Genomic DNA, 16,050 nt, shown 5'->3' on the forward strand with positions numbered 1-16,050 from the left:
ACCCCCTTACTCAGTCTCCATCTGTAGACAGAGAAGATCAGGAGATTAACCCTTTATTTTATTTTTTTAAGAAGTAGTCTACGACACGGTCAGGATCATGCTGCAGACTGAAAAACACTATTGGCAACTATATTTCTTATTTGCTTTTAGTACATAAACAGTAAATATGAGCTTTCTGTTGTACGTGGAGTATTAAGGAGGTTTGGTGGAAGTGGAAGTCAGTTGGGAAGCCCTATGTTTTGTTGGCAGAACTACTGTATTTTAACCAGCTAGGTGATACCTGGCGGATCCACAAATCAGGGCTAGGCATCCCTGAACAGTGTGCCAGATTTCTGTGGGGATGGACACGGCTGGGCGCATGTCCCTCATGAGGGTCAAGTAGCCACAGGTGGCCAACTGCTAACCCAAAAACCACATTTTTGGATAAGGCAGTCTGGATGGCAGCACACGGTGTGGAGAAAGCAGTTTTTGGCCACAAGATCCAGCTGGCAACAGAGCTGGTTGCGGTGCTGCAGTTTGGGCTGAACTCCTCTAAATGGTGGCAATGCAGGTATGTAACAAATAAAGTAGTGGTGCTTGCCACCGTTTTCCGGCAAATCATGTGTCATGTTTTCATCTCTGTGAAGTCAGCTTGTGTGCCCCTTATGAGAGCCAATCTCTAGAATGTGATGTAAACTCAACATCCACTTATGGTTGAGGCTAAGCATGGAAAGGGTATTATAGAAAATGTAGGCTATAATGGTAAAACTCGTGTGCTGAAAGAACAGTGACAGATTAGAAGTTAGGCCGAATGCACGTGGCCGAGAGCGGTCCGTGGTATGCCGGGCTGGATTCCTGTTCAGAGCAGGAGCGCATGGCGTCATTGGTTGCTATGACGCCGTGCGCTTCATGCCGCCGCTACACTACAGTAATACACTATACGAGTGTATTACTGTAGTGCAGCGGCGGCATGAAGTGCATGGCGTCATAGCAACCAATGACGCCGTGCGCTCCTGCTCTAAACAGGAATCCAGCCCGGCATACCACGGACCGCTCTCGGCCGCGGAACACGGCCGTGTGCATTCGGCATTAATCTGGTTGTGAGTACAGATATGAGGCAGACATATAAATACCTTACAGGTGTAAGAGTGCTTTCACAGCTAGCCTATGAATTAGGGTTATCACGATATCAAAATTTTTATTCAATTTTGATACCATAAAAGAGTATTGCGATACTTGATACCACGTGAAAAAAATAAAACACCAAAAAGGTTGTGTGCAATCCATATATTATGGAACGTCCAGCTCATAATAGAACAGTCCTATCCTATTATTTTTATTTTATTTTTTGGGGGGGGGGGGGGGGTGAGGTGACAAAGAAAATGATAAATCATCCTTTTTTATTTCTGTTACGGCTTTCACCGCATATGAGATATTTTTTAATAGTTCAGACTGTTTGAGACGCGGCAATACCTAAAATGGAAGACAGGTTCTGGCCGGCTTAGGCAGAGTACCAGCAGAGAGGATTGTTTGACCCAACAAGCACAAGCAGCTCCCACAGTTTTGTTGTCTACCATCCAGACACAGGTGGCACCTTTAGTACACACTCCTGTCTCTGCCCAAACCATTTCCACATTCCTAGCAGAAGGAAATGTGGTGTTCTGGCACCCATTACATGTCCTGCCACTGACCGCCAGCCTTGCAGTATGAACATGGACTGCTACGAACTGGAACCAAATTGTCTTTAACAATGAATCCAGGTTCTGTTTGGGATCAAACAATGGTCAGGTTCCAGTATGGAGGCCTCAGGATGAGCACTTCAATCCTGCTTTTGCTTCAGAGCAACACACTACCCCAACTGCAGGCATGATGATCTGAGGAGCCATCACATATGAGAGTCAGTCCCCCCTAGTAGTGATACAAGGAACACGAACATCTCTGTGATATGTGCAGGACATCCTGAGCTGCTTCTCATAGCAGGGCCTTCAACTGGCATTTGTCAGCTGGATAATGCTTGCCCACACACAGATCCAGCCACATCTGTTGCCAAATACCATTCAGAACCTGTATGTCTTGATGGCCAGCTGTATCTTGTATCGAGGCTAGAGGCAGCCCAACTGTGTACTCGAGCCTCCTTGTACAGGTTTCCCAATAAATTCACATATATCATTCAATTCACACATACACAATTCACTGCAAAAAATGCAAGAAAAATTATACGCAACTGACACTAGCCAATTCCTCAGGCCGATGTTAAAAGCTGAGAACTTTGCCAATATCTTCCAGTCAGAAACATATCGGAGCCCCTCATGCACCACGTCACGTGTCTCAGCACGCATGGGGTCCTACCACTAAACTACCTGTGGTGTGTGAACAGGGTCTGAACAGTGCAATTAGCTCCCAGTGGGGCTCCCACCTGCCTCCATAGTGGTATCACCAATGCACTGTGAGGTAGGGTAAAGCTGTGAGCCACAACAGACCATGTGACACAGAAGCCACCAGGTGCAAAGGAATGTTACCAACAAAATAAAGTGGCACATTGGAGCATTTTCACCCGTTTAGGCCACTTTTTTCAGTGAGTTTTCAATTCACACATAGAAAGTTTCCAACAACTCCTGGGTGCATTATTTTGTGGTCACTGGAGGTTAAGAGGATTCCAGCTACAGTTTTTGCACTGGGGCCCAGGACATCCAAGCTTTGCCTCCACTTGTTCAATAAATAGATGTCAACATAAATTCTCATCAAGCACTTCCTTGTTGCAACACTTAAGGCTGGGTCATTTCCAGCTAGATTCGACACAAACTGAACAAAAAAAATGCAGTTGGAACAATAAAAGTTTGTGGTGATCAGTTTCAGTATGTTCCTTTTAGGCCTCAATCAGACGACCGTATCCATCTTGCAGTCCCCAAATTGCGAATCTGCAAAACACAGATACCGGCCATGTGCGTTACACATTTTGACAGGCATCCAATGCCTCTGACAGGAACTAATTTGTGTACAAAGATGGCAGACCTGGGAGTCTTAATTATGCTCCCTTCTGCCATGACAGTCCATTGGGTTAAATGGCTGGGACTAGAGTTATTGCTGATCCCAAATGCTGTGGCAAAGTGCTGGCAGTGCGTTACAGCTGCAGCTAATGGCCATGTGCTGTAAATGTACGTCGATTTGTGGAAACTAATAGCAGTGCCATACATTTAAAGTGCAGGATGAGAAAGGGTCATGGCTGGATACACATATGTGGTATTTTGAGTGAAAGCTAGGAGTGATTCCACTCTTGTTTTGGCTCAATAAACTGCATAAGGGTACTTTCACACTTGCGGCAGAGGATTCCGGCAGGCAGTTCCGTCGCAAACGGATGGCATTTGGCAGACCGATCCGGACCAGTCTGACAAATGCATTGAAATACCGGATCCATCTATCTGGTGTCATCCGGAAAAACGGATCCAGTATTCATTTTTTTGCATTTTTAAAGGTCTACGCATGCGAAGACCGGAAAGCCGGATCCGTTTTGCCGGATCAGACACTAATACACTTCAATGTAAATTAATGCCGGATCCGGCATTCCGGCAAGTGTTTAGTATTTTTGGCCGGAGAGAAAACTGCACCATGCTGCAGTATTTTCTGCGTCCAAAAAACGTAAGAGGGACTGAACTGATGCATCCTGAACGGAATGCTTTCCATTCAGAATGCATTAGGATAAAACTGATCAGTTTTTTTCCGGTATTGAGCTCCTGTGACGGAACTAAATACCGGAAAACAAAAACGCTAGTGTGAAATTACCCTTAAAAACTGCATGTATAAATATAAAAAGAACTAAAAGGGATCATGCACTCTAAGCCTTGTCATCCAAACCATTAAGAAAAGCTTTGGCTTTGAAAGTGATAATGCAAACTGAAAAAAGCCAAATACATGCTTTTTTTTTCAATGGGGAAATGACACTGCAAAATGGACAGGAGTAGGACATGGTTAACATCAGCCATGCAAATGTGCAAGGACGAAGTGACACACATTGACTTGAAAGAGTTTATTGGTGTTATTCAGGAGTCTCTAGTGCTCACTGTATTGTGACTTCACAGTTTTATTTAGTTTCATAAAGCAGCCACCCCGTAACACAATTATATCTGGTCTGTGTATTATGTCGGAATGTTCCTTTAAATTTTCTATGTACCTGTAGTATAGATAAGGTGACTGTAGTGAGCAGTTAATATATTACTATAGGTATTGTTGTGTTAATATTAAACAGATATATTGCAGATGTTACACTAAAAGTATTACTAGGGTCTGTTGCCCATGAGATTAGTATATAAATATATATACCTGTCATTTTTGCTGTTTACAGAATAAAAAGTAGTCTTGGTTGTACCACAAGAGCCAACATCTACCAATAAGAAATGGCATTGACTGCACTAGTTCTATTGCTAATTCACCAGGTGAAATGAATAAGAAACACAAAAAAAAACAAAGAACAAAAACACACCAGTATGTAAAAGTAAACAGAAGTCCAACTCCAGTCTAAGCCCGAATTCCTTTTTTAAACTGAGCACAAGAAATAGAAGAAGATATGTGGGAAGAAGACAAAATTGATGCCTCCAGGGATAAGTATATATAGCCATTGGCTTCGCTTATCATGCACGATCGGTCATGCACGATTGGAATCTATCATGATAAGTGGTAGAATTGGTAGATGTGCCCCTTTAAGTTGGTATTATGGCCATGACTAGACTAGTGTGTAGATAAGTACATGCAGTCGGAACAGACAAAAGCTAGAAACAACCTCAGGTATGCCGTTGTCGTGTCTGGACACATTTCTAAGCGTACTACTACATGCTAGATCATAAGGTGTGTTTGTAAGACTGCCAGATTGGGAAAAGTTGAAGTGATAGAGGTAAGGAGGAGACTTCCTCTAAGTGTGTGGAATGTGCTGCTGGGTATGGGTTTGTACATCTTAAGATAGGTGAGTCATCACTTAATGAAAGACCATATTCTTCTGTGTGCTGGTGCAAGATAAGCTCAGAAAAAGTAGTGGTGAAAAGAGAGCTGTAAGAAGAGGTTCATAGGAATTACTACAAGAAAAGAGGAACATGTCAGAATCCTAGGAGAATTGCATAAACCTAAACAGAAAAATAAAGCAGTTGGATGATTCTGTATGTGTAAACTACAGATAAGGAAATTACTAACCATCATAGTAAATGGAGAGGTCAAGAAATAGAGTTCAGCTTTCAGGTCCCATGTTAGGAACAAGGTTTCAATTTTCTTCTATTAACCTAAACCGCACCCAGCATCTTCAACCTGTGGGACACTGCGGCTTTCAGGTCATGATGGGTGTTGTATTCGAACAGGTTCCAGATCAATCTAGTAAGTGGTGGCACTGAGGCAGTGGTGGAACAACGGTGGAACAGAACATGCTGAGAGAAGCAACCAGACAATAAATGAGACAAAATGTGCCCTAACTAATCAGGATCAGCTCTGCCACTCAACCACTGCCAACAGTCTAACAAAATGGGGTGAACAAATGTACTGGTTTTCAGTGTGCACTGCACTGAGTAATCCTCTGACGAAGTGTTAATCCAGTCTGAGACTCATTCTGAATGTCCACATTTGTGCCAAAAGCTCCAGGGAGGTCTATGTCTTCAGGTAAACTTATGTCAAATTCCTCTTGGTCATCGTTCTCTTCCGTCATTCCTACAGTGCAAGGGAATACACAAACATAAGAGAAGCATCACTGGTCAAATATTAGATGCTACTAAGGCTACTTTCACACTGGCGTTTTGGTTTCCGTTTGTGAGATCCGTTCAGGGCTCTCAGAAGCGTCCAAAACAGATCAGTTTTGTCCTAATGCATTCTGAATTGAAAAGGATCCGCTCAGAATACATTAGTTTGCCTCAGTTCCGTCTCCATTCCGCTCTGGAGGCGGACACCAAAACACTGCTTGCAGCATTTTGGTGTCAGTCTGACGAAACTGAGCCAAACGGATCCGTCCTGGCACACAATGTAAGTCAATGAGGACGGATCTGTTTTCTCTGGCACAATAGAAAATGGGTCTGTCCCCTGTTGACTATAGTGTAGCTATGGCTATAGAAGACATAATACAACCAGATCTGTTCATGACGGATGCAAGCGGTTGTATTATTGTAACGGAAGCGTTTTTGCAGATCCATGATGGATCCGCAAAAACCGCTAGTGTGAAAGTAGCCTAATACATATGATCTGGTTTATCAATCATGGTAAGAAACGTTAAAAGAAATCACTAACGTTACAGGACTATTCTCAATATTAACTGGCATCAAGGCTGTAATAGGCTAACCCTGTTATACAGTGCTTTAAAAAAGTGTTCATACCCCTTGAACTTTTCCATATTTTTTCAAGTTATACCTACAAACTTAAATTACATATGTATTATATTGAGATTTTATGTGATAGACCAACACAAAAGTAGCAAGTATGTGGAAAGTCAAAAGAAAATGATACATGGTTTTCAAAAGTTTCAATAAATAAAAAAAATGGAAAAAGTGTGGCGTGCATTGGTATTCAGCCCAGAGTCAATACTGTGTAGGATCACCTTTCACTGCCATTACAGCTGCATGTCTTTTGGGTTATGCCTCTACCAGCTTTGCACAACTAGAGGCTGACATTTTTGCCCATTCTTCTTTGGAAAGTAGCTCAAGCTCAGTCAGATTGGATGGAGAACGTCTGTGAACAGCAAGTCTTGCCACAGATTGTCCATGAGATTTAGATCTGGCATTTGACTGGGACAGTCTAACTTATGACTATGCTTTGATCTAAACCATTCCATTGTAGCTCTGGCTGTATGTTTAGGGTTGTGTCCTGCTGGAAGGTGAACCTCCGCCTCAGTCTCAAGTCTTTTGCAGCCTCTACCAGGTTTTCCTCCAGGATTGCCCTGTATTTAGCTCCATCCATCTTCCCATCAACTCTGACCAGCTTCCCTGTCCCTGCTGAAGAAAAGCCTCCTCACAGTATGATGCTGCCACCACCATGTTTCACGGTGGGTCTGGTGAGTTCCTTGGTTTTCATGATGTAGTTTGAGCACTAATTTTCTCTAACAAACCTCAGGCCTTCACAGAACAGCTGTAGGTATACTGAGAATACAGTGGACTCCATTTACTAATTAGGTGACTTTTTAAGGCAATTGGTCACACTGGATTTTATTTAGGGGTATCAGAGTACAGGGGGCTGAATACAAATGCATGTCACACTTTTCAGATATTTATAAATTAAAACTTTTGAAAAACATGTAGCATTTTCTTTTCACTTCACACATACTTCCTACTTTGTGTTGGTCTGTCACAGTGATGGTGAACCTTTTAGAGACCAAGTGCCCAAACTGCAACCCAAAACCCACTTATTTATTGCAAAGTGCCAACATGTCAATTTAACCTGAATATCACAGTCCAATATAGCTAAATGATAGAGTACATGGAAAATATACTATAACAGCCTGCCTACATTCAGTGCCCTGCCTGTGCTGTTCATAGTGCGCCCTGCGCTGATGAATGACAGGAAAAGTCCAAGACATATTGTTACACCTTATACTTTTTCCAGGGTGCGGGAGCCCACAGAGAGGGCTCTGAGTGCCACCTCTGGCACCCGTGCCATAGGTTCACCAACACTGGTCTATCACATAAACCCCAATACAATACACTTAAGTTTGTAGGTGTGACTTGAAAAAAACTTGGGAAAAGTTCAAGGGGTTTGAATACTTTTTGAAGGCACTGTACATACATGTGTCTGGCCATATACTTTTGATGCAAAACACTGATGAGATAGATGGATGAATGATTGGTTAGTTGTCTAAAGGATCTTTTTCATGGGCTGATTTTTCATGACTGTTATCGGAAAAGAGCGTTCCTAGGACTGTTCCTAGCTGGTATCTGCCTAGTGTAAGGGTGCCTTCACATGAAGCAGATTCTGTGGCAGAAAATTCTGCTACTGAAAATTAGTCCCATTCATTTGAATGGGGCAGCAAGCACATGGATTCTGCAAGCTTCATTAAGGTGTATGGAACGGATTTTCAGTTGCAGAATTTTCTGCCACAGAATCTGCCTTGTGTGAAGGCCCCCTAAAAGGTGCCGACCATCACCCAATGAACGAGCAAACACTCGTTCCCTGGATGAAAGCATTGCTGATGCATCCACCTAAATCATCATTTCTGTGCAGCAGATTGTGCTGTGTAAACAAATTATGAATCTGTATTGGGATGAGCGATCACAGAAGCAAATCGCTCATCCCCATACAGGGGAGATGATGCTTTAGAGCAGGCTATCATCAGGAAGAATTTGTTCCCGGCAACTGCCTGCTTAGGTCGGCCCATTTAGAGCATCTATGGCCCACAGCATTACAAACATATACAATTAAGCCTAGACCAAAATGGCAAAATATAGATCATAAAGTGGGGTGCTAAATGTCCAAATCTTTACATCTCTTATAATCATTCATCTGGTCACATATTAGCCGTCTGTTCCATATAAATATTATTTCATCAGACTGCTGGCCATATAAAATATGCCAGATCAATTTGTTGACACATTTTCAGTAAATGCAATTCTGGGCGAAAGAACATGACCAAGTAATGTAAAACAAAGCAATTATACAGGATTGATTAACATTCTCATACGTACGGCCAGCTGTTCTCTATGGGATACTATTTTTCAATATTATCTTTAAGGGAGAAAAAAAAAAAAAAAATTTTTAAAGGGGCTCCCCCAGGATGACAACTTCTCACCTGTCAACTGGATAAGTATCTGATTGGTGGAGGTCCTACTGCTGGGACCTCCAATGATCACAAGCATGTGGCAGAATTGTTGCAAAAGCTCTGCAACTGTCCCATTCAACTGAATAGAACTTGCAGAAATGTATGTGTTGGCTGCTAAAACAACCCCATTTAGTAGAATGGAATTTATTTTCATTTCGGTGAAGGAAAGAAAATGAATGCCGTGGAGATCAGGAGAGTGTTATGCAATCCTGCTGCAAATGTAAAGGTTTTACCACATCATATTAACCCAGTTCATATGGGTCAATGAGAGGAAGAACTTTGCTGTACAGAAGTCCAATACAATCTAACTGGAGAATCAGACTTGTAAAATGGTTGCAATATAGCTTAAACATTAAGGGTTAAACCATGCTGTGTTCAAGTCACCAGTGTCATTTGAAGGGTCTCCTCTAGTGCCTTCTACTTGACCAAGAGTTTCTGTGTCTAGTGTCTCACTGCGCTCTGAAAGAAAGATTTTTGTTATGACCAAGAGTACAAATCATAGCAAATACTGCCCCGATAATATTTCTCTGTACACCCCCCAGAATCATTAGAACAGTTATGTGACATTTCAGAAAAGCAAGGGTAGTAGACGTCGGGAGAAGTCAATTCTGGAAAAGGTTTTCTACTGACACATACCCCAAACTGCAGCTGATGAACACAACAGATAAATAAATGTTTAACTTCTGTGGATCTGGACCTCCTCTATGAGCTAGAACCCACCCCATCCATTACACAAAAATTCATTGGTGTACCTGACCCATCAATGCATTACACTGACAACCAGACATTTGAATGGGCACCGTGTAATAATATGATACCTGCAGCCGCTCGTTAGAGCATTCTTGGCTGTCTTGTGCCATGTCTGGACATTTTTCCTTTTCTTGCTCTACAGCCACAGGTAATATTTTTTTTGTTTTTGTTAAGTATATGATTAGAACATTTTAACCACCTAACAGTTTTCCCTGAGCTCAGCTCGTGCTGTGGGAAAAGCACTTAACTGTTCTGCCAGCGCCAAATGACAGCATTAGCACAACAAAAGCAGGTGATATCACTGTTAGAAATCATATCAGGAATAAAAGCAGTAAAACCTGCTTTTACTTTCAGCCAGATTCACTACATCCTGATTTCTAACAGGGATATCTTCCCATTCTTGTATTGTTTGAAAGCTTGGAGTGTCAGCTTTCAAACAATACAAAGCCCATATCTATAGCTGCTATGGATGCAGATATATGAGCAGTTAAAGCAGACACCCCTCCTCTTCAGCCTGGAGGGGGGGGGGGGCAGCTCAGGAGCTGAAAGCCTGCAGGAGGTTAGAAAAGGTAATAAAAATGTATAGAAATTTGTCATCATTGTAGCGACCCACATAATAAAAAGTTATGTTATTTATACCACACAGTGAACACTGTAAATAAATTCCACAAAATAATGTTAAAATTGCTGTTTAATCTTTCCGCCTAAAAATAAAATAAAAGTTATTTAATACACTATATATACCCTAAGATGATAAATAAAAAAATAAAAAAAATAAAACTAATACCGCAAAATAAAAATTTGAAAAAACAGCTTGAACACGAAGGTGGGAAATGTTATTGGTCCTTAAAGGCTATGTACACTTTCAGAGGTTTTAAAAAAAAAAAAAAAAATAATAATTTGATGATCATTTTACTCATTTTTAGATAAAAAAGAATGTTTTCAATTGGTCTTCATTAAAAAATATTGAGCCATTCTGTCACAAAGGGTTAACTTTTTAGTTTTTTTGTTTTTATTAGCTGTGTGAATCCTACTTTCACTGGTCATCTAATAACACTCATCTTTAAATTACTAAGATTACTCAGGTCAAACACTTATTTAAGCCACATTTTTATCAGTAAGATAAGGATTGAGCTTTACTGGGTGTTTATAAGGTCTAAGAGCAGATATAAGAAGCCAGTCAGCTCCCTGTCTGATGGAAGAGAGAGAAAATTCAGATCCTGCTATAAGAGCATCTCAGCTCTGTACAGGGAAAAGGGCTCTATATTGAAAAGAATATTTTTCTCTCATAATGAATTCAATTTGTTTTTACAATTTTAATAAATGCTTTATGTAATTACAGTCTACATTGACTACAGTCATGACAGACTACAGTCATGGAGTACTAAATAGGAACTGATCACTATGGTCAAGTGTAGGAGTAATTTCAAATAACATTTGACATCATAGTGACGTCAACGGCTTTGATTTGAGGAGGTTTAGGTACAGAGCCAGGGGCGTGGTGACAGGTGTGTGTGTGTGGGGGGGGGGGGGGGTTAGACGGGGCACATGTCTGCAGAGTTCCTTTCACTGCCAGGCAGTTCATTTCCATAATGAAGCAGGCATTCGCTCCCTTCTTCACTGTTCTGCTGAGATGCGATGCTCCCCCCCTCAGGCAGCACACTGCGCTGCTGGCTGTGTGGGAGGAGTGCGTCGTGCTGCTCGATGTGCCGATCATCGGGCAAGTATTTTTTTTTTATGGAGCTGGAGATGGCACTGGGAGTCAAATTGGGGCCACAAAGAGGACATATCTGGGCATAACTACTGTGAAGGAGCACAATAGTGGCCATAACTACAGTGAAGGGACCCATGGAAGCCATAACCACAGTGAAGGGGCACAAAGGTGGGCATAACTATTGTGAAGGGGCACAAAGGTGGGCATAACTATTGTGAAGGGGCCACAAGGTAGGCATAACCACTGTGAGGGGGCACAATGTGGGCATTTATGCTGCAAAGGAGGCACTATGTGGGCATAACTGCTGTGAGGGGGGCACGTGAGCATTTAGGATGTAAAGGAGGGACAATTTGGGCATAACTACTGTGAGGGGGCACAATGTGGGTATTTATGATGTAAAGGAGGCACAATGTGGGCATAACTACTGTGAAGGGGGCACCGATGTGGGCCTGCCCTGGGTGCAGGAAAGCTCAACTACACCTCTGTGCAGAGCCTAAGGCCTCTTGCAGACGAGCGTGTTCGGATTAGGTCCGGATGCGTCCCGATGCATTGCAGCAAACCCACGCAAGTAGGTACGCAATTGCAGTCAGTTTTGACTGCGATTGCGTTCCGTTGTTCAGTTTTTATCGCGCGGGTGCAATGCGTTTTGCACGCGCGTGATAAAAAACTGAATGTGGTACCCAGACCCGAACTTCTTCACAGAAGTTCAGGATTGGGTTCAAGGTTGTGTAGATTGTATTATTTTCCCTTATAACATGGTTATAAGGGAAAATAATAGCATTCTGAATACAGAATGCATAGTACAATAGGGCTGGAGGGGTTAAAAAAATAATTAAAAATTTAACTCACCTTAATCCACTTGTTCGCGCAGCCAGCATCTCTTCTGTCTTCTTTTGTGAGGAATAGGACCTTTGATGACGTCACTACACTCATCACATAGTCCGTCACATGATCCATCCCCATGGTGATGGATCATGTGACGGACCATGTGATGAACGTAGTGACGTCATCAAAAGGTCTGTCTTCTTTTGTGAGGAATAGGAAGAGATGCCGGCTGCGCGAACAAGTGGATTAAGGGGAGTTAAATTTTTTTTTTTAACCCCTCCAGCCCTATTGTGCTATGCATTCTGTATTCAGAATGCTATTATTTTTCCTTATAACCATGTTATAAGGGAAAATAATAATGATCGGGTCCCCATCCCGATAGTCACCTAGCAACTGTGCGTGAAAATCGCACCGCATCCGCACTTGCTTGCAGGAGCTTGCGATTTTCACGCAACCCCATTCATTTCTATGGGGCCTACGTTACGTGAAAAACGCACAAAGAAGAGCATGCTGCGATTTTCACGCAATGCACAAGTGATGCGTGAAAATAACCGCTCATGTGCACAGCCCCATAGAAATGAATGGGTCCAGATTCAGTGCGGGTGCAATGCGTTCACCTCACGCATTGCACCCGCGCGGAAATCTCGCTCGTGTGAAAGGGGCCTAACAGTCCATAACATATGGAGGCAGAAGAATTCAGCCCAGCAATCTCTCTATGAAGCCTGGCTTATAAGAAAGGGGCTCTCTTTTAGACATACAAGAGTCAACTGCTCTTTTCTTCAAACTTTCAGGCTTATTTCACAACAAACCAAGCTGAACACACAAAAAGCCTTTTTTTACGTGTTCTCAGCTAAAGTTTTAGGGGACTTGGGAGAGTTAGGAAAAGTACAATGGTGTATTTTATAATTAGAAGATTCAATTCTCATGTGTTTTGTTTGCAAGAAACTCATTTAATTCCAGATCATACCAGAGACTACAAAAACCATAGGTTTAATGGCCCCAAAATTCCTGCCATGCCATTCTTTCCCAGGTAGTATGCCTACTGATACAGAAGTCTCTGTTGGGAGGTAGAAAGTGACTTGATAGACCCAAGGACCATTACATCTTCATTGCCGCCTATATCAACTGTCAATTAGGTCATTATGGGCATTTAGGTCCCTCCTCCATCAACTATTTATATATTGCAACAGGCTGTTTCCTTTGCTTAAACATATCCACAGGCCAAGATTCTCAGTATTGGCGATTGTAAACTGCTTTTGAATCCTAATCTGGACAAGTTCACAGACGCCTACACTGTTTGCCAAGTTCCTTAAGGAAGTAGGGTGGGTGTATTTGTGGAGGCTGATATCCTAATACTGAATTGTAGTCCTGCCACTTCATAGTCCAAGTCATAATTCACTAACCCGCATTAATTTTGCCATAGGTAATCCCTACTATGCTCTGGTATATATTCCATAGAATATGGCACACATAGTGCATCAGATCACTCCCCTCTTCATCTCTCTATTTCTAAGTCTTCAACAACTAAAGGTCCTTCCTTAAGAATGCAGCACTTTTTGCTGACATTGATGTCCAATGACCGAATCCCAGTTCAGCTATTGCTACTCTATTAGATTAGGAGTCATTTAGAGATCCATTGCTGGTCTTGGACACGCTGAAAGCCTTTTTAAAAAGGGGGTGTTTAAGATCCTCCATTTTGAATATTAAATGTAATATTGCTAGGCAGGAGATTCATTGCTCTGCTAGATTTCTATCAAGTTGGCAGCTCAAGGTGAGTGTCTTTTCTGCAGCAGCTCAGGAGGAGTGTCAATTCTGCTGGAGCTCTCTGCCTCACAGCTCAGGAGGTAGTTGGAGTTATTTTTTGTAGGACAACCCCTTTAAATAATGTGTATTCTGAGTGTCATAATACACTGATCAATCAGGCTTTATGCCTGGTAAATCTACCACAGAAAATCGGTCAAGTCATAACACAGATAGGACTTAGATGGCGGCAGCAGTAATTGGTTTTATTAGACACCATCAAGTCTTTTGATTCTGTCGAATGGCCCTGTCACTTTGCAAAGCTTCGGCTTTGGACACTCCTTCATTAAATGGATCTCCATCCTGTATTAATGCCCAAGATCTAACATCTCAGTTAATGGGGTTAGTGCCTCCTACTTTGATTTAGGCCGCATTCACACATCCGTGGATTTTCATGTACCACGGTCCGTGAAAACCTGGCCTGCCGTCATGCTGAGTGCACCGAGTCATTGATGGCTATGACGCCATGCGCTTTGTGCCACCGCCGCTGTACAGTAATACACTCATATAGATCATACGAGTGTATTACTGTACAGCGGCGGCGGCACAAAGCGCACGGCGTCATAGCAACCAATAACGCTGTGCCCTCATGCACTCAGCAGGCAAATTGCGGACCCGCAAAAAAACCAAAAAAAAACAAACGGATGACATCTGTGTGCCATCCGTTTTTTTTTTTGCGGATCCATTGTAACAATTCCTAAAACGGACAAGAATAGGACATGTTTTATTTTTTTTGCGGGGCTACGGAACGGACATACTGATGCGGACAGCACACTGTGTGCTGTCCGCATTTTTTGCAGACCCATTGAAATGAATGGGTCCGCATCCTATACGCAAAAAAAAACAAACGAAACGGACACGGAAACAAACAACGTTCGTGTGCATGTAGCCTTAGGCAGAGAACACTACTTGGCCAGCAACCATTTGAGATCTCCATGTAGTTTCACACTTCAAATACCTTGGTAATGTTTTAACTAAGGGCTCTGTGACGTCTCATAATCTTAATGTTCATCTAATCTGGGATTACTGCCAAGAAAAGTTCTGCGTGTGGGGTAGTCTTTCCTTATCAGTTGCTGGCCTTATAAATCTCATAAAAATGATTTTTCTTCCCAAATGTCTGTATATACTTCAACATTCCCCCTACATAGCTCTGAAATCCTTCTTCCAACACCTTAAGGGTCCATTTACACGTCCGTGTGGGTTTTGCAGATCCACGGAAACGCAAAACACGGACACCGGCAATGTGCGTTCCGCATTCTGCGGACCGCACATCGCTGGCACTTAATAGAAAATGCCTAATCTTATCTGCAATTGCGGACAAGAATAGGACATATTCTATTTTTTTCGGGAACGGAATTGCGGACCCGGAAGTGCGGATCCGCAATTCCGGATCCGGGCAGCACATCGTACGGCCCCATAGAAATTAATGGGTCTGCAATTCCGTTCAGCAAAATGCGGAACAGAATTGCGGACGCGTGAATGGACCCTAAAGGGGTTATCAAATTTTTCAAAACCCCCCCCATATGTGCCGGGCCCCTCACCGGTAATATACTTACCCCACTCCCGGCGCCACCCTTGGTCCCCGCTTCTCCCTGTACACGGATGAAAAAACATCCTGTGTCTGGGGAGAGCAGCCAATGGCAGGTGGGGACTGGGACGAGCCTCTCTGGCGTCACCTGCGATGCTAGGGGGGCTCGTCCCCATCTGCCATTGGCTGCTCCCACCCCTCCCCCCAACCCCGGATGTTTTCATCTGTGTGCAGGGAAAAGCAGCAGCGGCGGTGCAGGGTCCAGGAGCAGAACAAGTATATTACCGGTGAGGGGCCTGGCAAATGTGTGGGGGTTTTGAGAAATTGGATAACCCCTTTAATTCCCTACTATCTCCATTTATATGGAGCTCTTCCAGACTTAAATTACCCTTGTCTACCTTATGCTGTCCAAAGGCACGACTGTCCTTGCCTGACTTCTTTCAATTGTCTTGCTGGGCAACTTCGCTACTTGAAAGCCTGGCTTTCACCATGTTACCAGCTTCTGACTTCAGAAGCCCAAATTGCTTTTAATTTAAACTTGAGATCATAATGGCCTGTTCTGGAGAAACCTCAGTTCTTCCCACAAGTTCTTTTGCCTATACATTGGGTAGCCATACAGCCCTGGACAACCGCTAAGGATATTCATGCCTTTAATTATGTCATTACTAAAACATCACTGTGGGA

At 42.8% G+C, this 16,050-nt stretch overlaps 1 protein-coding gene across 1 annotated transcript in view; it reads right to left on the reverse strand.

Moving 5' to 3' along the window:
* Nucleotides 1-4,582: 4,582 nt before the first annotated feature.
* Nucleotides 4,583-16,050, reverse strand: part of BSCL2 (BSCL2 lipid droplet biogenesis associated, seipin) — a 94,187-nt gene continuing 82,719 nt past the window's right edge. Inside the window, exons 9-10 of the mRNA XM_040409023.1 lie at nt 9,134-9,208; nt 4,583-5,661 (exon numbers count right to left, since the gene is read on the reverse strand). Coding sequence (XP_040264957.1) covers nt 5,504-5,661; nt 9,134-9,208 — 233 coding nt within the window. The 3' untranslated portion in view covers nt 4,583-5,503. The remainder of the gene's footprint in view (nt 5,662-9,133; nt 9,209-16,050) is intronic.

This window comes from Bufo bufo, chromosome 10 (assembly GCF_905171765.1).
Source record: "Bufo bufo chromosome 10, aBufBuf1.1, whole genome shotgun sequence".
Classification (NCBI taxonomy): domain Eukaryota; kingdom Metazoa; phylum Chordata; class Amphibia; order Anura; family Bufonidae; genus Bufo; species Bufo bufo.